The sequence below is a fragment of the Budorcas taxicolor genome, chromosome 20 (genome assembly GCF_023091745.1).
Source record: "Budorcas taxicolor isolate Tak-1 chromosome 20, Takin1.1, whole genome shotgun sequence".
NCBI lineage: Eukaryota > Metazoa > Chordata > Mammalia > Artiodactyla > Bovidae > Budorcas > Budorcas taxicolor.
The window spans coordinates 73,725,237-73,745,438 of NC_068929.1; the positions used below are offsets into that span (position 1 = coordinate 73,725,237).

The 20,202-nt window shown below is 63.0% G+C and overlaps 2 protein-coding genes across 2 annotated transcripts; one reads left to right on the plus strand and one right to left on the minus strand.

The window, feature by feature from the left end:
- Positions 1-10,462: 10,462 nt before the first annotated feature.
- On the minus strand, positions 10,463-15,616 carry LOC128066041 (collagen alpha-1(I) chain-like). The gene is made up of 8 exons (XM_052659112.1): positions 15,448-15,616; positions 15,109-15,250; positions 14,455-14,887; positions 14,114-14,253; positions 13,937-14,018; positions 12,356-12,450; positions 11,311-12,214; positions 10,463-11,224 (listed from the first exon to the last, which is right to left on the minus strand). Exons 1-8 carry the CDS (start codon positions 15,614-15,616, stop codon positions 10,463-10,465), a joined length of 2,727 nt encoding a protein of 908 aa, XP_052515072.1.
- Positions 15,615-19,528, plus strand: IRX4 (iroquois homeobox 4). The gene is made up of 5 exons (XM_052659275.1): positions 15,615-15,659; positions 16,134-16,385; positions 17,044-17,153; positions 17,966-18,291; positions 18,702-19,528. The coding sequence occupies exons 1-5, from the start codon at positions 15,615-15,617 to the stop codon at positions 19,526-19,528; spliced, it is 1,560 nt and encodes a 519-aa protein (XP_052515235.1).
- Positions 19,529-20,202: the final 674 nt, after the last annotated feature.

Sequence of the window (20,202 nt, forward strand, 5' to 3'; positions counted from 1 at the left end):
AAACTCATGTCCATTTGTAGATGGTAATGGACATTGGAAGTGCCCCCTTTATGGTAACAATGAGACTCTCGGGGAGGCTGCACTCCCGCGTGGCAGCTGGATGTTCCTGCGTGGACTGTCCCTGCGTGGCCCCCATGCCCCCGGGAAGCTGATGGGGCCACACGGGGCCTGCTGCACCCTGCGGCCAGCCTGCAGCCCCGTCCCCCACCTTAAACCTGGTGACACGGTCCTGGGCGGTGCCCAAAGAGCAGCGCTTGTCTGCCGAAGCAGCCAAGACTCCAGCAGGAGCCAATGCCCCTGGGACAGGAGGCACAAGACAAGCCCAGAACCGGCTGCTGTGCCCGAAAGCAGGGAGCCCTCCACCATCGCTGCCCCAGGAGGATGCTCCCGCGGCCAAAACCAGGCAGTTTCAGCCCTGATAAAGGTGGCGCCGGTGGTAAAGAGCCCGCCTGCCAACACCGGAGACATTGGACAGGCGGGCCCGATCCCTGGGTCGGGAGGACCCCCTGAGGAGGAAATGGCAACCCGCTCCAGTCTTCTTCCCCGGGGAATCCCATGGACACAGGAGCCTGGCGGGCTGCAGTCCATGGGGTCGCAGAGAGTCGGACACGACTGCAGCAGCTTAGCACCCTAGCACCAGAGATACTGAAATACTTACAGATACAAGGCCTTGAATGAGCTTCAAAGCCAACGGGCTGGGGACAGTGGGTCAGACTGGCCGGGAGTGAGGCTTGGAGTGAGTTTACATAAAAACGGGTCGATGAACAGCTGGGTCTTCTGTCCAGTCTGTGATCCTGTTTATCTTTGTAACCACTTGGAGTTGGCCATAACAGGCGGTTTTTAAGTGTGGAGCTGGGACTAGGCGGACTCAGCGCCTTCGCGGTCCCAGCCTGCATGTTCCACGTCGTTTCAAAGGATGGGCCAAGCGGACTGCCCTGCCCACCACGGGTCTCTGCTGTCTTCCTGGAAAAGGGGCAGGAGTAGCCGGCCACATCCACCCCGAGGGTCTGGGGTGGGGACACTGCTGGAGCACCCCCTGCACTCAGGGGCAGGAACCCCGCGGCCCTGTGGAGCAGGAATGGGTGTGGCTTGGCATGGCTCCATCCGAGGGCAGGCAGTGAGCCCAGGCCATCGAGGCGGCTGCACAAGCCTGCTCCCCAGCCTCTGACCCTCAGAGGCTCCGCCGGCCGCTGAAAAGAGGCCCCCACGAGATCAGTCCACCATCAACCAGAGGCCAGACAGGAGAGGGCGCCCTTGACAAGGGAGGCATCGCAGGTGAGGGCTGAGACTCGAGCCCCCTGCAGCGGGAGTGCTGGAATGCCTCTGCAGACAGCCAGCCACCAGGAGCTGCCCAGCCACAACAGCACGGCACGCGGTCGGCACCAGGATCACCGCGGAGCCTGTGGTTTGGTCGGGGGGTGGGGACGATGGGAGGCACCTAACAAAGTTGTAACCCTCGGTCAGAGGCAGGCTGCAAAACGGCAACATCAGACCTGGAGAGCACATCAGTGGCGAACACGCGCAACGGGAAAACGAGATCCCGGGGCAGTGAGGCGGGAAGATGGGTATTGATTTCCTGTTGCGCACAGGCTTGCAGCAGCCGAGGCCCTTAGAGAGACGCTGCCCCGCCATCCAGCAGGACGCCTGCCGCACCGTCGGGACTCACGCTTGAGCCGCCTTGCCAGGAGTCGCCGGAAACCGTGATTGGACTGGACACAGACGGTTTGTTTCTGGGGTTCCTGTGAAAGCACCCCCTCCCTCCTGCATAATCCACCTGCTATCCTCACAGCGTTTGGCTGTGCTGAAGGTGGGCGTGCCCATCTCCTCCGTGAGCTCCTCTGGGCCGGGGAAACTGCAAACACTGCTGCTGCTGCTGCTGAGTCGCTTCAGTCGTGTCTGACTCTGTGCGACCCCAGAGATGGCAGGCCACCAGGCTCCCCTGTCCCTGGGATTCTCCAGGCAAGAGCACTGGAGTGGGCTGCCATTTCCTTCTCCAATGCATGAAAGTGAAGTGAAAGTGAAGTCGCTCAGTCGTGTCCAACTTTTAGCGACCCCATGGACTGCAGCCCACCAGGCTCCTCCATCCATGGGATTTTCCAGGCAAGCACAGAGTCGGCTAAAATGTAACAACTAACAGATGGGTGGATAGAGGATTTCTCAAAGCTCAGAATCTTTCAGACCACTAGGCCCAACATCCAGTCCAGAAAAAAAAAAAAACCTTTAAGAACTAAAGGAAATCCCCAAATCCATGGATACACCACAAAATCCTACTGCAGGGCACAGGGAACTATATTCAATATCCCATGATAAACCATCATGCAAAGAACACAGAAAAGAACGTATATATATGTAGAACTGAGTCACTTTGCTGTACAGCAGAAAGTAACACAACATTGTAAATCAACTGCACTTCAAATAAGTAAAACTAGGGGAAAAAAAGAAAAAGAAAACCAGTGACCTTTTCCCCGTGACCGTGAAGACCAGGGGACCAAAAAGGACAAGCCTCCTCTCCCAGTTGGTGACCCACACTGATGGTCAGAGAGGCCTGGCATTTGTTTCAACAGCGTCCATTCTTTTTATTCACATAAGTACTTGGCTGAGACAGATCTTCATGACTGCATGTCCATAGAGTCAATCATGCCATCCAAGCATCTCATCCTCTGTCGTCCCCTTCTCTTCCTGCCTTCAATCTTTCCCATCATCAAGGTCTTTTCCAATGAGTCAGCTCTTCACATCAGGTGGCCAAAGTATTAGAGTTTCAACTTTAGCATCAGTCCCTCCAATGAATATTCAGGAGTGATATTCCTGAATATAAGGACTGATTTCCTTTACGAGTGACTGGTTGGATCTCCTTGCAGTCCAAGGGACTCTCAAGAGTCTTCTCCAACACCACAGTTCAAAACTATCAACTCTTTGGTGCTCAGCTTTCTCTATAGCCCAACTCTCACATCCATACATGACTACTGGAAAAACCATAGCTTTGACTGTATGAACTTTTACCTGCAAAGTATGTCTCTTTTTTAATATACTGTCCAGGTTGGTCATAGCTTTTCTTCCAAGGAGAAGTGTCTGTTAATTTCATGGCGGCAGACATCATCTGCAGTGACTTTGGAGCTCCCAAAATAAAGTCTATCCCTGTTTCCTTTGTCTCCCCACCTATTTGCCATGAAGTGATGTGACCGGATGCCATGATCTTCATTTTTTGAATGTTGAGTTTTTTTCATTTTCTTCATCTTTATCTTTCTGTTTTCTAACTTTGCTCTATTTCACTTCACAACACTGTATTGGTTTTGCCGTACATCAACATGAATCCGCCACGGGAGTACATGCTCCTCCTTCACTGTCATCAGGAGGCTCTTTAGCTCCTCTTCGCTTTCTGCCATAAGGGTGGTGTCATCTGCATATCTGAGGATATTGAGATTTCTCCCGGCAATCTTGATTCCAGCTTGTGCTTTCTCCAGCCCAGCGTTTCCCATGATGTGCTCTGCATGTAAGTGAAACAAGCAGGGTGACAGCATACAGCCCTGACGTCCTCCTTTCGCAGTTTGGAACCAGTCCACTGTCTCATGTCCGGGCACCAAGAGTCAGGATTATCGCCAGGAGGTTGGAGGAGGGTCGGGGTCTGGGACTCCAAGAGCTGTCGAAAGGTCCCCCGAGGCCCTCCAGGGATGTGGACACGGCTCAGACGTCCTCCCTTACTCGGCCCCTCCCCAACGAGGCACCCACGGGCGGGACAGGCACCCACGGTCTGGGGGCCAGGACCCCGGGCAGAACGTCACCATTCAGAGCCCCTGCAGCTTGTCACAAGACGTTAGGCAGCCTGGAATGCAACGCCTCTGGTGACTTCATCTCTGATGCTCTCCTAGTGATGGATCGTCCTGCAGACAGGATCTGGGCAGCGAGAAACGGGACGGCTGAGCTGTGCCCATCAGCAGGGAAGGGGAGTGCCCGGCCATGGACGCTGCGCCAGCCTGAGTCACTCTGCGCAGAGGGCCGGCCTGAGGCTGGGAACGGCCCTTCGCCCCAGGCCTCCGGCCACGCAGGCTCCAGAGAAGCCTCAGAAGCCGAGGCCTGTATCCACGGAGCCCATTTCACGCGCGACGGAAGTAGGGCCCCGCCTGTGGCTGCTGCACTGCCTGCAAAGCGGGACTGAAGGGCAGGATGTCTGGAGAGGACGTAGCCAGCCTCCCTGGCCAGGGCAAGCCGGGACGACAGGGACGCGGCTCCCAACAGAGAAGAGTCGGCAGCGACCCGCCTCACCCCGCACCGCGACACACACACTCTCCAGACGGGCCAAAGGCCCAGACGTGAACACCGGGATCATAAACGTGAAGAAGGCTGACGGGAAACAGGACCGTAACACGTGAAAACCTGGTAAATGAATAAAGGGCAAGGAGAGATGTGACCGTGGGGGAACAGAATACTCCTGTCAGACGAAAGACAAGAGGCAATATCGAATATTACCAACGTTAAGCAAGTGCTTATTGAACATTGTATAATAGATTAAATATATAAAACAAACATTATTTAATAGTTCTATTTACTAATACGTTTTTAAGATAACAAAAGCTATGGTTTTTCCAGTAGTCATGTATGCTTATGAGAGTTGGACCATAAAGAAGGCTGAGCACTGAAGAACTGAGGCTTTTGAACTGTGGTGTTGGTCTTCAAGAGAAGACTCTTGAGAGTCCCTTGGATTGCAAGGAGATCCAACCAGTTCATCCTAAAGGAAATCAGTCCTGAATATTCATTAGAAGGACTGATGCTGAAGCTGAAGCTACAATACTTTGGCCACCTGATGCGAAGAGCAGGCTCATTGGAAAAAGACCGTGATGCTGGGAAAGATTGAAGGCAGGAAGAGAAGGCGTGACAGAGGATGAGATGGTTGGATGTCATCACTGACTCAATAGCCACGAACATTAGCAAACTCTGGGAGATAGTAGAGGTCGGAGGAGCCTGGCGTGCTATATATAATCCATGAGGTCACACAGCGCGGTCATCTGTTGTTCAGACGAGCAACTGAGCGACGAGATAAAGAATATTCTTATATCCCTTACACTACAAGAAAAAATACTTTGGCTTCCGGGGGATCAACCTTGAATTTCTGCTCTTTGTGCATTTGAGCAGCTGGTTTAAAATGCTGTTTCCTCACTGTTCTTCTATAAGGAACTCGGGGCTGCCAGAACCGTCCTGTGTCCCCGGTCCTGGCGTCCTAGTAACGAGTGGTCAGCACTGAGACAGATTCTCCCCCGGTTCCACCCCAGACCTCCATCCCGGGAACTCCCGTTGGTCTGGACGCTTGGCAGCCCGAGGCAGAAGCCCCTGGCCGTGGAATCCAGGCCAGACAGCCCACCTCCCGGTGGGAGGACAGAAGGGCTGGGAATGTTCCCCAGCAAAAGCCTTTCTAAGTTAAGAAACTTTTATGAAAACACCTGATTTTTCCTGACTATGAAAGTGAGGACGGGGTCAGTGATTTTAATTTTGTCTTTTAAAGGCATCGTACGTATTGGTGGCTCAGAGGGTAAAGCATCTGCCCACAGTGCGGGAGACCCAGGTTCAATCCCTGATTGGGAAGATCTCCTGGAGAAGGAAATGGCAACCCACTCCAGTATTCTTGCCGGGAAAACCCCATGGAGGGAGGAGCCTGGTGAGCTACAGTCCATGGGGTCACAAAGAGTCGGGCACGACTGGGCGACTTCACTTTCACTTAAAGGCATCTCCCCTTTAAGGTGATGCTTCTGCTTTCTCTGAAGTAAAAATTATAATATGTAAGTACATAATAATATGCAATTACCATTTCATAATTATATCTTACAATTGTAGTACAATCACATAATATACAATTATACGATAACATTATTAATCTGACTTGCAAAACAGTGAGTGTGTCCATAGACAGGACGGGCTGTGCTGCTGGTGAAAACCGCCCCAGCGAGCCAGTGGCTGGAGACGGCAGGGGACTGGGGCCCCTGCGGCCCATCCGGCAGGGCGCATGTGCAGGGGCCTCGCCTCTGAGCGGCGGCCGTCACCGCGCGTGCGTGGCTCCCAGCTTCTGCACTGCTGTGACACAGGTCCCCTGTCCTTACATCTCATGGCCAGAGGCAGTCACAGGGTCACTCCTGACCCAGGGTGGCTGGGATGTGCCATCCCACCCTGTGGGCAGCCACCAACTCGGCAGGCAGCTCTGCCCACTACCGCTCCCCTCCGCAGAGCACAGTGCCCACAAGACAGCCAAGACGGAGCAGTCAGAGGGCCAGAGACACGCAACAAAGTTGTGCCTGTGGTCCATTCCTGCCCGGACTAGCGTCGCCGCAGCCTCAGAGCGAGCGAGGCGAGAGAGCCCGCCACCTCTCAGCTGTGTCTTCAGGAGTCTGCGCTGGGACCATCTTCGAGGGCCAGTGGAACCCACAGACGCCCCGAAGCCCCCAACAGAGCCCCTGGATCCGAAGTGTTGCCGGGCTGGGGAGAGGGACGGAAGGGGCACAGAGTGAGGCCAGTCCCCAGGCCCCAGAGACGCGTCGGCCCCCCGGGGACCAGCACCGACCAAGCCAGCAGAGCCTGAAGCCACGCGGTGACGTAGGGGTGGTAACCGGCCACGGGGAAGCAGGGTCCCGCTCGAGGGATACACTGAGGCCAGGAAGGGCCCGTCGGGGCACCCCCGCGTCCCCCAAACCCATGAGGCGCCCCTCTCAGCTGGAAACAGGGTGACCACGGACGGAAGTAAAGACGAGGCCGGCAGGGTGAGCCCTGGCCCAGAGTGGCTGCGTTCTGGTGCAGGGGCACGTGGACACAGAGCCCGAGACACACGTGGGGAGACTGCTCCGGGGCCGTGGCCACAGGGTCCCGGAGCAGGGCCAGCCCACGGCAGGACGCACGCCCGGCTAGGCCCCGGACCGCCACCTCTGGAGCCGTGAGAGAGGCTCGCTCACGGGGTCCCAGACCCCGCGTCCCTCCCCGGGGCAGCCCTGAGCCCACACACAGTCGGGTCTGAGCGGAGGGTGGCCCACGTGTGACCCAGCGTCCTGGCCACATCCTCTCTGGGGCGTCCGGGTCCCGGGCAGGAAGAGCGCCTCATGCTCACTTTCAAACAGAAAATGAAAAGGTTGCTAAACGTATAAGTAATTTTAACTGAGCCGTTGATCTGGATGCTTTTAAAGTAAAACAGTAAGTATTTCTGCGGCCCTTTGAAGTCGGCCCCGGCTCCTCGCCTCCCTCGGGTTATTTTACAGCCATTAAGAATGTGTTCCTTTTATCTGGGGCCTTCAATTAATTGGATTTCAAAAAATACTCTGAAATGGATTTTTTCATATAAAAACCAGCTAAGTCCTGGAGGACGCTCCTGGATGATTAACTGCCGTAGTAATTGAAAGCCGGCGGCTACACTGGTCACCTCCGGGGAGCCACCGGCCACACTGGGGTCTGACGGGGGATCTGCAGGGCTCCCCGGATGCGGTGGGGACAGGGGACCACCTTCGGACGGCGGCACGACTCCCGAGTCACCCCAGGACAGGGACACGCGAGGGGTGCCGGCGCCCCTCCACTGCATCCTTGCTGAGCGGAGAGCACCCTGGGGGCCTGGGGTGCAGCCTCCCACAAGCCGCCGACCCCCGAACCCCTCTGGGAGGGAGAGGAGAGGAGGGCAACACCCGGGCAGCAGGCGGAGGCCACGGCGCAGTGGCCCTCCCTGCACCCACTCCGCATCTGCTGACCTGTGCACAGGCCACTAGGTACCCAGCCACCTCCTCCCTGAGCAAGTATTCTGTGCAGAGACTGCAGGAGACCGGTCCGGGGTACTGCGGAGGGGGCGCAGCTCTTCTTCCATCCGGGGAGCACACTCCTTCTCCGGGCAAACGCCAGGCGGACGCCCAGGGAGGCTCCTGGTTGAAGGGTCTCACCCCACACTGTTGGGGGAGGTCCCCGACACGAATACTAGCTCACCCACTAGGGTTAGGTTTCCACGTCTTTCCACCCTGCTTTCTTTCCTCTTTTCTATGTGAAGGGCTTCAGAACAATATTCAAGTTCCAGGGCAATGGTGTGCACTGTTTCTCTCCTCTAAGATCTACAATAACGTCCTCTCCTTTGGACGTCCGTTCGGGGCTAGGGCATAGGCAATTCAAGGTTGGGCCCAGAGAACATGTTACGTTTAAGCACACCAACTACAGACGTGGTGTGGGTTAACAAATCTCCCTGAAATCTGCCAACGCACCTCAACGTCACAGACACACGTGCTCCGAAAACAAGGAGTAACCAAACCACACGTGCCGACCTCTGCAGCCGCGGCCTCCTTCCCACCTGAGAGGAAGGGAGGCGAGACGCAGGCACGCCGCTTCAGGCCCGCCCGGCGCCTCGAGGTCCCCCAGGCAGGGGCCAGGCCGCAGGTCCCTGGGCCTAGTCCGGATGCCATGCTGCTCTGAAACCAGGAAACCCTCTCAAACTGTGCTGGAAGCCGTTCGGAGCTGGGAGCTGAACTTCAAAGGGGAGAAAGGAAGCGAGAAAGGTTCCCCTGCAGCCCCCGAGCCAGAGGGAAATAGGCTCCCCAGAGGACACTTTGCAAAGATGAAGGAGGCTGCTTGCTGCAGCCCTGGGACCCGGGTCCCACTACACAGCTCAGTCAGGCCAGGGAGTGTGACTGAGGCCTGGCGCCTTCCAAGACCAGCAGCATCCCTGGGACAGCCGGGCCCGGGGGTCTCTCCAAAGCTGTCGTCACTCAGGAACAGTCCCTTCAGCATCCTGTCAGGGCCGGGTGAGAGCCTCTTGTCCTTCCTGCGTCCTCGGGGGGCAGGGGGCCGTGGACGCCCAGACCCCTGGGCAACAGCAAGCACGCGGGCAGTGTGGGAGCTGGCCTCGTCAGCGCCAGCTCGGGCTCTCAACCCCCAAATGCCTCTGCAAGTCACAGCAAGGCTCAGGCGAGGGGGGAGGATACAGGCAGGCCAAGCCCTGGGGCCCAGAGACTTCTGCTTCAGATTGCACTCCGACTCTGCCAACAGGAAAACAAAAGAGGGATTGAAAGGTGCTTCCTGGGGAGCCAGGACTGACCAGGGGGTGGCACAGCGGCAGGCAGCTCGTGCCAGGCCGGGGTGGTGGTGGGGGGGAACGGCAGCCCTCCAGAGGAGCCCAGGCTGCTGCTCACTTCCCAGAAGGACCACTCCAGTGCCGAAGAGAAACCTTGCCAGCCAGGGCTGTTTCGTCATTTCCTCAGAGCCAGGAGGGCCTGGCAGTGTGGCAGGAGGGCTGGGGCAGCCCCTGGAGCTCAGGGGCTAGGGGACAGAGGGTGGCCACGGAGGCTTCCGGCCCTCGGTCAGGGGCCAGAGCCAGGTCCGGGCTGACAGCATCCAGATGACGGTCTCTGGGCGAGTCCAGGGAGGGGAAGCCCTCGCTCCCAAGGAAGGCCTCCCAGTGGCGCCACCCCCAGACGCCTGGAGTGGTCAGGGCTACAGAGACCCTGCAGGAACGGAGCCTCCGGGCTGCCTGGGTTCCCTGACGCAGCGGTGTGTTGTTGCTAAAGAGGGAGGCCCTGGTGAATGTGAATTGAGTTTATCACCCAATCAAGGTCGTAAACACAAGCCTGCCTTGCTCATCTTCAGCTATGAAAAGAATCTTAGTCCAGGTAAGCTCTCCCTCTCGGGGAGGTGGCGGCCTGTCTTGTTGGCCCCGGGGCACAGCCCAGAGCATCGAGCACAGCAGGAGGGAGGGGACAAAAAAAACAGAGCTGAGCTGCAGGCAAACCCCAGCCCTCCCCAGGGTGCAACTCGCTGCCCCTCATCTCCTTCCCGCTGGACACCCCCTCCCAGAACACTTCCATCAGCCCAGGGCAGAAGGATAGGGATGTGCCTGCAAGGAGGCAGCCTGGAGGAGGCCTGGCCTCCTGTTACAGAGCAGGCCCAGAGGCCAGAGCTGATCCCTTCCCCCTACAGAAGCCACTGGAAGCACAAGGGCCAGGAAGCTGGGGCGGGGGGACAGGCACTGGCCCCCTCCTCTCCCAGAGGAAGCCCCACCGGTCCACCTTGACAACACCAGACACAAAGTCGCCCCAGCCTGGAGCACCACCCTCCACCAGTGAAGCCTGGCAAACACTCGCGGCCTTTCCACCTGCTGCAGAGAAGGGGTCAGCTGGCAGCAAGTAACTTTTCAGGCCTTCTCCAAGTCAGCAAGCCTCAACCGACACTGACGGGCCAGGAATCACAGCAGAAACAAGTTCAGGGTTCTCTGAAGTTGAAGTGACAAGGATCTGGGAGGGCACCGGGGCAGGGGCTTCAGGGTAGGCTGGGGGAGGGTCAGGGGTCAGCGAAGCCAGGGCCTGGCCCACCACACCGGCCTACCCTCCCAGCCGCAGGGGCAGAAGCCACAGACTGTCCATGTGGAAATGCGCCCGCAGGCCAGAGGCCCAGGCCAGCAGGGCTCCAGAAGGCCTGATAAAGCCCTCCTGGCAGGAGGCCTGGTCCTGGGCAGGTCACAGGTTCACTAGTCCCCAAGCAGGCCCTGTCGCCTGGACACACCCAGATCCACCTGCCCAAGCCCCCTGCCCACAACCAGGCTCTCGCCCAGCCCAGGGCCTGCTGCCCTGAGCGTCAGGTCCGTCAGATCCGGTGGGGGCCTAGCGGGGACACAGGGGGAACGTGGGCTCCCCAGGGTGAATGGGCAGCGTGGGGGGAGGGGCGAGAGAGAGGCAGGCCCCGGAGCCAGGACCCCAGCCCCCTCCAAGGAGCACCGGGCCTTCAGCACCCGGGCGCTCCGCTGGATACTAAGGCCAAGACAGGGCTGGGGAGTGAGGACTGGCGAGAGAGGGGCTGAGCGGAGCGGGGAGACCCTGGGGTCCGGTCCCGGAGCGGCTCCGGAGGCCCCAAGAAGCAAAGCCGGGCGCGGGGAGGGCCCTCTGAAGGGCCGTGGACCCCGAGGCCGCCTCGAGCGCTTGGCCCGAGCGCGGCCCTCCTGTTCCGGCCGGAGGGTCCTCTCGAGCCGGGGTGCCCCCGCCCCCCACCCCGCCGCCGTCCGGGGGCGCCCCTCGCCCCGGCCCCCCGCGCCCCGCGCGCCCCGGTCGCCCCGCGCCGGCCGGGCGGAGGGGAAAAGTCGGCGAGCGCGCGGCGCCCGCGGGGGGAAAGCGTTAATGGGCGGCCGGGTGGGAGCCGCGCGCTCGCTCGCCCACGTCACGCCGGTGCGGGCTCGGCTGACGACCGCGGCGCCTGGGGACGCCGCCGCGCTCCGCTCGCTCGCCAGGTGCTCCGCCTGGAAATGTCTCCATTAGTCGTCGCCCGCTCCCCGCCGGAGCGCGCGCGCCGAGCGGCCGCGCGGAGCCCTCGCGGGCGGCCGGCAGTGGCCCGGCGCCACCGCAGGTAGGCGAGGTCCCCGCGCCCGCCCCCGCCCCGGGGCTCCGAGACCCCTCCCCCCGGCCGGGGAGGCGGAGGCTCCGCGCGGCCGCCGAGGGGCGCGGGCGGCGGCGGCGGCGGCGGCGACTCCCCGGTGCGTCCCGGGCTGCGCGCTGCTCTCCGCGGCCCCGGCGCCCGAGCGGCGCGGGCGGGCGCGTCCCCGGCGCAGGTAGGGAGTGGGCCCGGCCGCGCAAACTTTGCGAGGATCGCTGTTGCGCTGGGGGCACAAAGTTTGCTGCCCGCCGGTGGGGTCTCTGGAGGCGGCCGCGTCGGGCGCAAGTGGAGGGAAATCGGGGGGCGGGGGCGGCTTGGGGCACCGGGGCCTCGCGGAGCCGGGAGCCTGCGCTGGGACGCCCGGCTGCCAGCCTTCCCGGCTCGGGCGGCGCCTTGGGAGCCAGCGGCGGGGCCGCGGTGGGAAAGCGGGAGGGAACGGGCCGGAGCGCGGGGCGTTTCGCGAGGAAGACTCATCCCGCGCGCCTGCAGCCCGCTCCGGGCTTCGCGGGAGACCTCAGAGGATGCGAAAGAGCGACACGCCAGGCTCGGGGTTCGCGAGTGGGGCTTCGGGACACCTAGAACCCCCGAGCCCCACACCCCGCCCGGTGTCCGAGAGCAGTGGGCGGCACGCACGCCCCCAGGACTGGGCCAGGCGCCTGAGAGAGGAAGGCCCTGCCCTGGGCTGCGCGCCCCCGCCCCAGCCTCCTGGCTCGGGTCAACTTCTCTGAGCTGGAGCAGGCCCCCCAGCCCCGCGCCGTGCCCGCTCGACTCTCGGGGCAGGGGAGCGGAGGCCTCAGGGGACGACTCCTGGGACCGGTCAGACCTCGGGGGCTCAACTGGTCTCAGGGGCGAAGCCCTGCCGAGAACAGAGGGGGGTCAGGACCCGGCCTCTCTCTCCAGGGCCCGCCCTGGTTCCGACGGCCGACAGCATCCCTGGGCAACAAGGAGCGCCGAGGACCTCTAGGATTGGGGGCTAATCGTCCTCAGGGCCGCGCACCCGGCTCCCTTGGAATTTAGCAGGCCCGTGGGGGCATCTGACCAAAATCGAGGCGCTGCCTTGTCCGTGGGGAAGCGCTTGGTTTCCGGCAGTTCCTGCCCGCGGGCGTATTTAGAACCGGGGGTCCCTCGAGGAAGTGGGCTCAGGAAGCCGAGTCTATGCAGGCACGTTTAGCTTGATGGTGCCTGAAATTCTGACACTAGGTCTGTCCCGCTCTGAGAGAGAGATCCGGGGACTCAGCTCAAGCCTGGGCCTTTTAGGAAAGCACACGGGAGAGTTATTCCTGCCTTAACTAGGGGACAAAGATGGCCCAGAAAGCACCGGCTTCCGGCAGACGGATCTTGACAGAGGCACAGGTTGGCAGCTGTGTGTCGGGGCGTGCCCGCGAGGGGAGATGGTCTGGGTAACCTGGCCTCCAGGGAGCTTAGCAGGGGCTGTGTGGGCGGCCCGCAAGGCCGGGAGACTCCTCCCGCAGCCCCAAGCTTCCCCAAACTGGGGGGCAGGCGGCCCCTCACGCGGCCAGTCTGGCCTGGGCCAGCGCCGAGGCCCGGGGTCAGAGGCCTAGCAAAGCGCCCCGGGCGAGTGGGGTTTCAGGGCCGGGGAAAGAAGACGGCCGGCGAGACCCGGGAGGGCGGGACTGCGAGTGTCTGACCGGGCTCAGGCTGGAAAGGAAAACAGGCGAACTAGCGGCGAGGGTCAAGACAGCCCCCTGAAACCCCTCCCCCCGAGCCGCGCGGCCGGCTGCGCCCACCGCGCGCCGAGGGTGTGCAGCTCTGCTCTGAAGATGAATGGTGCATGTTCAGGGCGCCGTTTCCCGCGAGCCGCGGCCGAGTCTCTGGGGAGGAAATGGGCGCGGCCTGCACGCGGCGAGCCGTGGCCCCGAGGCGCTGGCCGCTGGGACCTGCGCGGTGGCTTCCTCCTCGGCGGCTGAACGCTTCCAGTCGCCGGGCGAAGCGGGGGGGGGGGGGGGGTCCGCCCACGGGAATGGGGCGAGGAAAGGGTGCCGAATGCCTTCCTCCAGTGAAGACGGCCGCTCCCTGAGCCCTCGGCCACCCCTGCTCGGGCGCCCTCCCCTCCCCATCACCCGGGGAGAGTGAGTTGTTTGTAAACAATAAATAATGGAAAGTAGGAGGATGTTTCCTAAAAGCCTCGGCCGCGCAGGAAAACGCGGAGGAGGGGGGAGGAGGGCAGAGTGGGGGAGGGGAGGCGCCGCGGCGCAGGAGGGAGAGCGATGGAGAGATTCATTTCTGCCGAGAAACCCCGGTGGCTAGCTCCTTATTATTTACAGGAAGGTGATATTAGCAATTCAGGTGAGAAAAAGAAACGCGGCCACCATGAAATCAATACAGAATTCAAAAACAATTATTAATGTCATTTGACTCGTGTTCTCTATATATCTCTTCCGGCTACAGACGCTAAACTGTCTGAATAATTTGCATGGAGCGGCTATTCATTATTTCCGAGGATTTTCTTTGGCGGGCCGCTCGGACGTGGCCGGCTGAGGTCCAGCGCGATCGGAGAACTCGTACTTTTCATCTGTAAATTAAAGCAATTACGCAGCAGATATTATAGGATGCGTACTGTGGTCTCCAGAGAGTCATCAATCACCTTGAACCAAGCTGTCAGAGCGGGCAGATTTCGTTTCTGGGAGGCAGGTTTGCAGCTGGGGAGAGGGCGAGAACGTCATCATTAATTAGAGGGTGACCCTGGGGCGATTCACAGGTCTGAACCCAGGGATCGTTCCCAGCAAGTCTGCACAGCGCCGCCGCGAACGGCTCCCTCCCGGCGGCCGCGGGAGGCCTGGCCGGGCGGGAGCTGCAGGGGCGAGCCCGGGCCCCGCTGGGTGGCTGCGCCGAAGGCAGGCCAGGGTTCCAGGTGGCCCGGGCGTCCCCTGCCGCCTGGGCGCCGGACTCGCGCAAGGTCCCAGGCCGGGGATTGGCTGGGGAAGCGCTGGGGTGTGCCCGCGACCGCTCCGTGCGCCCCGGGCAGGGAAGGGCCCCCCGGCCAGGCGCCCCACGCCCCCTCCCCAGTGCCTAGGCCCGAAGGTGGCCGCAAGGAGCGAGCGCAGCGCGAGGGGCCCCGGAGCCGAGTCGGGAAACCTGCTCCTCGGAGCGCGCCGGGCTGTCTGGCAGTCCCCAGTTCAGCCGCGAGGGGCAGGGGACAGCCGGGGGAGGGCGGCCCGCGGGGCGGGCGGGGGCGAGCAAAGGGAGGGCGGGTGCGCCGAGCGGGAACGGACTGGACGAGGAGGGGCCGGCTCCCCCGGTGCCCGGCGGCCGGCAGTGGCAAACCCTCTGGCCCACCGAGCCCCGGGGCGGCGGGCTCCGGGGAGGGCCGCGGCCCACGCACTCAGGGCACTCTGACCCCCAGATGCGGACGGCGCGCCTTGGCCGCGCGAGTTTTGGAACTGCGGCCCGCTGTGGGGTTCGAACTGCTGGGAGGCTTCGCCCAGTCCCCGTTAAACAATAGTCGCTGCGCGCCGCCCTCTGCCGCCGCGCGCCGGCCCGCGGAGCTGCCTGCCTGCCTGCCTTCCACCTGGAGGGGCGCGCGGAGCCGAAGCCGGCCGGCTGCGCCAGCGCCGGGCTAATTTTAACTGTTGATTATGTCTCCCGCGAAGCCTCACTCGCACACCCCTCGTCCGTCTCATTTGTAATTGAGACTAATGATTACAGTGGGGCGGGAAGGGGCAGCTGCTCATTAATTAATTTCTAATTAAAAGTCCTTCCGTCCTCGGTGACTAAGGAGAAACTCCGTGCGTCGGGGCGATGTTGACTGCTCCTCGGAGGAAATTCATTTGTTCCGGCCGTGCGCCCTCGTCCCGGGCCGCGCGGCCGCCTGTCCCCGCCCCGCCCGGCCGGGCCAGGGCCGAGTGACCCCCGCGTCTGCGGCCGGGCCGGGCTGAGCGGCGTGGGGCTGACGTCAGAGCCTCCGCCGCTTAAAGCCGCGCACCGCTGACTTGACGGATTCGCACGACTCTTTTTTTTTTTCCCCCTTTTTTGCAAAATATGTATTTGTGTCGCCGCTGCGAGGCCGGTCGGTCCCACTGTCCCCTCCAGGCTCCGGACTGTGAAGCTGAGAGGATCGCCGCGGCTCACTTTCCTCTCCACTTAGAAAAGTTTTTCGAGCTTGTGGCTGCATTAACCGGCTCTTCTGCTTCGCCCTCCCAGTGTCTAGAAGCCCGCGGCCCCCGAGCAGTGGCCACGCCACGCCGGCCCCCTCGCTCAGGACCCTGCCGGCCCCGCCCGCCGGCCCCGGGCCCGCCATGTCCTACCCGCAGTTTGGGTACCCCTACTCCTCGGCACCCCAGGTAAGGGGGCCCCTCTAGACCAGCCACCTGCTGTCACCTCCCAGCGAGCGGGGCCTGGGCCACGCACCCCTCTCGACCCACCCTGGGGCGGGCAGAGGCCGGAGGAACACCGATGGGCTGGGCCCCCATTTCCTGCTTTTGTTTGTCCTCCACCCTCTCCCGGGCTCCAAGGCTGTGCCCCGGGGAAGCTGGGGACCCAGGAGAGAGGTGGCACCCGAGGGCTTGCGCGCTGAGGCCTTGGAAGCCCCCAGGGGAGGGTGTGAACATTCCGGCCAGGAGACGCTGGGCCCCACGTGTGTGGAGGAGACCCGGTGCACTTGCGTCGTGGAAAGGGACGCGCAGACCCGTGTGGACGGTGGCAGCGTCGCCGAAGACACGGAGTGCGCGCCCCCGGGGCTGTGCGTGGGGTGGACGCAGGCCCAGGGGCCCAGCCTGGAGTCCGGGAGCCCCCTTCCTCACCCCTCTCTCCCCTAGTTCCTGATGACCACCAACTCCCTGAGCGCGTGCTGCGAGTCCGGCGGCCGCACGCTGGCCGACTCCGGGCCAGCTGCCTCGGCCCCAGCGCCCGTCTACTGCCCGGTCTACGAGAGCCGGCTGCTGGCCACCGCGCGCCACGAGCTCAACTCGGCCGCGGCGCTGGGCGTCTACGGGGGCCCCTACGGCGGCTCGCAGGGCTACGGCAACTACGTGACCTACGGCTCCGAAGCGTCCGCCTTCTACTCGCTGGTAAGGGGAGGGGGTGCCTCGCAAACCTTCTTTCTGCCACGCTCGCCTCGACCGCCCCATCTGCCAAACTCACTTTCCCCCAACTCTGGAGGCGAGGGGCGAGTCCCTCGCGGCCCGGGCGCCCCACCCTGCCCTAACCCTAGCTTCCAAGCCTGGTCCTTCGGAGCGCACCAGCCCCAGGGCCGGGGGCTTCTGGCGGGTGGGGCCTCGTACTGAATGTGCGTATTGTTTTCTGTCTGCTCTCTGTTGAGTTGGGATCAGATACGTGGTTCTGTCGCGGCTCGCTCGGGCCTGTCCCCCACCCGGCCCCCTACCCCCCTTCTCCTCACTGGGCTCCTCCCCATTTCCACCCGCCCTTCGCCCTGCGCCCCGCCCAGCCCCTCCGCCGCCGTCGCCCAGTCGCTCCCGCCCCCAGCCCCTTCCCCTCTCTCATTCCCTGACACCCCATCTCTGCTCCTCCTCATTCCACATCTTGGGGCTCCTTCGCTGCCTGGGCCCGAAGGGCAGCCCGGGACCGGGCCAGGCGGCTGGGGATGGGGGCGGGATGGCGGCTGCCCAGGGGCCTTCGGGAAGCCCGCCGGAGCCCGCGTTCCCAGGGGAGGGGTCGAGCTGGGTTGCATCCCGGAAGCTGCGACCCCAGGCTCACGGGCTTCTACAGAACAGCTTCGACTCCAAGGATGCGCCGGGATCTGCGCATGCGGGCCTCGCTCCCGCCGCTGCCGCCTACTACCCTTATGAGCCGGCGCTGGGCCAGTACCCGTATGACAGGTGAGGGCCACCCCGCCACGGCCCCCTCAACCGCGCAGACACCTGACCCGCGCAGTCCCGCCCCCGCCCCCCGACCCCCGCGCCACTCCCCTTCTGAAAGTTCGGGCGACTGAGCGAGGGGTCTTTCCCGGGTCAAGCTCACGCTGACCCGGGGTTGGGCGCACCCGCCTCCTAGCCAGCCCGTGTCGCCACAGCCTAAAGGCTAAGCTGTCTCCCCGCGTGGCACCCACGCCGTCTTTCTCGACTCCCAAAGCCCAGACTTGGCCGCCTCCCCCACCTGGAGAGGTGCGGCCTGTGCGGTGCGTCCCGGCCCAGCCCACCGCCCCTACAGGGGCGCCCTTGCGCACCAGCAGACCGCAGGCCTTCGTGGAGCGACGGGCACCTGTAACTGCAGACCTCGCATGTAGACCCTGCGGGCACTATGTCCCCACAGGCGCTCGGGACCATTTCTGCCCACGGGTGGTGCGTCGTCGGGTTCTCCGCGTCCCTGCGATATGGTTTCCTGGTTTCAGGATCAAAGGGGCCCAAAAAAGGACCTTGCAGAGACATGGGTGTCTGTAGAGTGACAGAGACCTGGCTGGCCTTGCGCCGGGCTTCTCCCCCACCCACTGGGACCTCTCTGACTCCATACAGGTTTACTCAAATGTAAACATTGAGAGGCAGCGCCCACCTGGGTAAAACCCATTCCACCATAAACACACAACCTCCCCCCCACCACGACCGGGATTGAAAGCCACGTGGGCCTGGCCCTGGCCGCCCCCGCCCGCGGTGCGGGGCCGCTGCCGGTGCCCCATTGCCCAGCTTGTCCCCAGGTATGGGAGCATGGACAGCGGCACGCGGCGCAAGAACGCCACGCGCGAGACCACCAGCACGCTCAAGGCCTGGCTCAACGAGCACCGCAAGAACCCCTACCCCACCAAGGGCGAGAAGATCATGCTGGCCATCATCACCAAGATGACCCTCACGCAGGTCTCCACCTGGTTCGCCAACGCGCGCCGGCGCCTCAAGAAGGAGAACAAGATGACGTGGCCTCCGAGGAACAAGTGCGCAGATGAGAAGCGGCCCTACGCCGAGGGCGAGGAGGAAGGGGGCGAGGAGGAAGGCCGGGGGCAGCCCCTCAAGAGCACCAAGGCTGAAGGTACCCGGGAGGCTGGCGGCGCGGGGCCTGGTCTCAGGGCGGGGCCTCCCTGCGCCTTCTCGCGCGTGTCCTCAGACCTCTAAAGGCGTGGGATAAGGCAAGCCCCTGGGCCTAAGCTGCGAATGGCGTGCCCTGGCCCCGAGGGAGTGAGGCTGTGTGAGCCAGGGGACCCGAGCAGTGAGCTGGGAGCTCTCGAAAAACCACCCCGTTTGGTCGGAGGCCGGAATCAGATTGGTCCCTGTTCGGGGCACCAGGAGCCTGGAGGAGATGGGAGCTAGAGGAAATTCGCACGTGCTTTTCCTCGCTTCAAAGTGGCCCCTAACCACGCGCTCAGAACCGGGAAGGAGGGTACCGGGTTCGCGAACCGCCGCCCCGTCTCCCTTCACTGGTCATTCTTTCTCTCCCGCCAGAGCCCGTCGGCAAAGGCAAGGACCTGGAGCTCAGCGACTTGGAGGACTTTGACCCCCTGGAGGGAGAACCCCCAGAGTGCGAGCTGAAGCCTCCCTTCCAGCCCCTGGACGGCGGTCTGGATCGCATTCCCACCGGGCCGGAAGGGCCCAGCGCCCCGGGGAAGGAGGCTCCGGGCGCCCTCCGGCTGCCCCTGGCCTCCGGGGGCGGGGCCGCTCTGGACCAAGACCTGGAGAGGGCCCGGAGCTGCCTCCGGAGCGCGGCGGCCGGGCCGGAGCAGCCGGCGGGCGCGGGGAGCGGCCCGCAGGCCTGCGAGTCCAAGCTGGGCTTCGATCCCTCTGGGGCCTCGGCCGGCCTCGAGGCCAAGCCGCGCATCTGGTCCCTGGCACACACGGCCACCGCGGCCGCCGCCACCGCCTTCAGCCAGACTGAGTTTCCCTCGTGCATGCTCAAGCGCCAAGGGCCCCCCGCGGGCCCTGCGGCCCCCTCCTCGGCGCCCGCCTCCTCCTCGCCCTCGGCCCCGGTCCCCGCCGGTGCCCTGGACAGGCACCAGGACTCCCCGGTAACCAGTCTCAGAAACTGGGTAGACGGGGTCTTCCACGACCCCATCCTCAGGCACAGCACTTTGAACCAGGCCTGGGCCACAGCCAAGAGCGCGCTCCTGGACCGGGGGCCGCTGGGCCGCGCGCTGGGGGCGGGCGCCAACGTGCTGACCACGCCCGTGGCGCGCCCCTTCCCGCCCGCCGCGCCCCCAGACGCCCCCGCCGCCGGCGCCGCCAAGGACCTGCTGGCCGTGCCAAAGGCCGGCGGCAAGCCCTTCTGCGCCTAAAGGGCAGGGCGCCGGGGCGAGGAGAGAGCCGGCGCTCAGGCCGCAGGCGCGAACGTGGCCTACCCTTTTTTACCGAGTGTCCAAAGCGAGGCGAAAGGGCGGCGCAGCTCAGGCCGCCAGCCCTCCCCGGAGGGAGCGTCTGAACTCGGGCTCCCGGGCCACGGACAGGACTCGGCCGGGCCCTCCCCAACCGAGGGACCCGGCCGGACAGGGCTGCTCTCAGAGCAGCAGGGAGACACCCCGAAGCATAAAGTTTACGTCCAGAAGTTTACATGCGAAGACGCGTCGTTCGAGGCCCGTTCGTGTTGCTATCCCCTCTGGGTTTGAGGCTTGCCGCTGTTGCTCGTGAAGACTCCTCAGCCTGCTGACCTTCCGGTGTCATCCTCAGCACATACTTCTCACCAACAGCACTTCACCGAGTTCACACTGTTGCACACTTGACCCGATAAAAGTATGTTTTTTTAATGTATGTTCACACCAGTAATTGCCTGCTTCAGAGGCTGATATAACAAAACCAATAAAACCGAGTGATGGTGTTTGCATTGCAAATCGAGCACTTGAGATGCCCGGCGACTTGGAAGCGTGAGGGAAGCTGCGCGTCTGCCCATCCCCGAGGGCAGCCGCCGGGCGGCTTACACAGCCCAGGGCCGAAATTGAAGCGTTGTTCAGAAAAC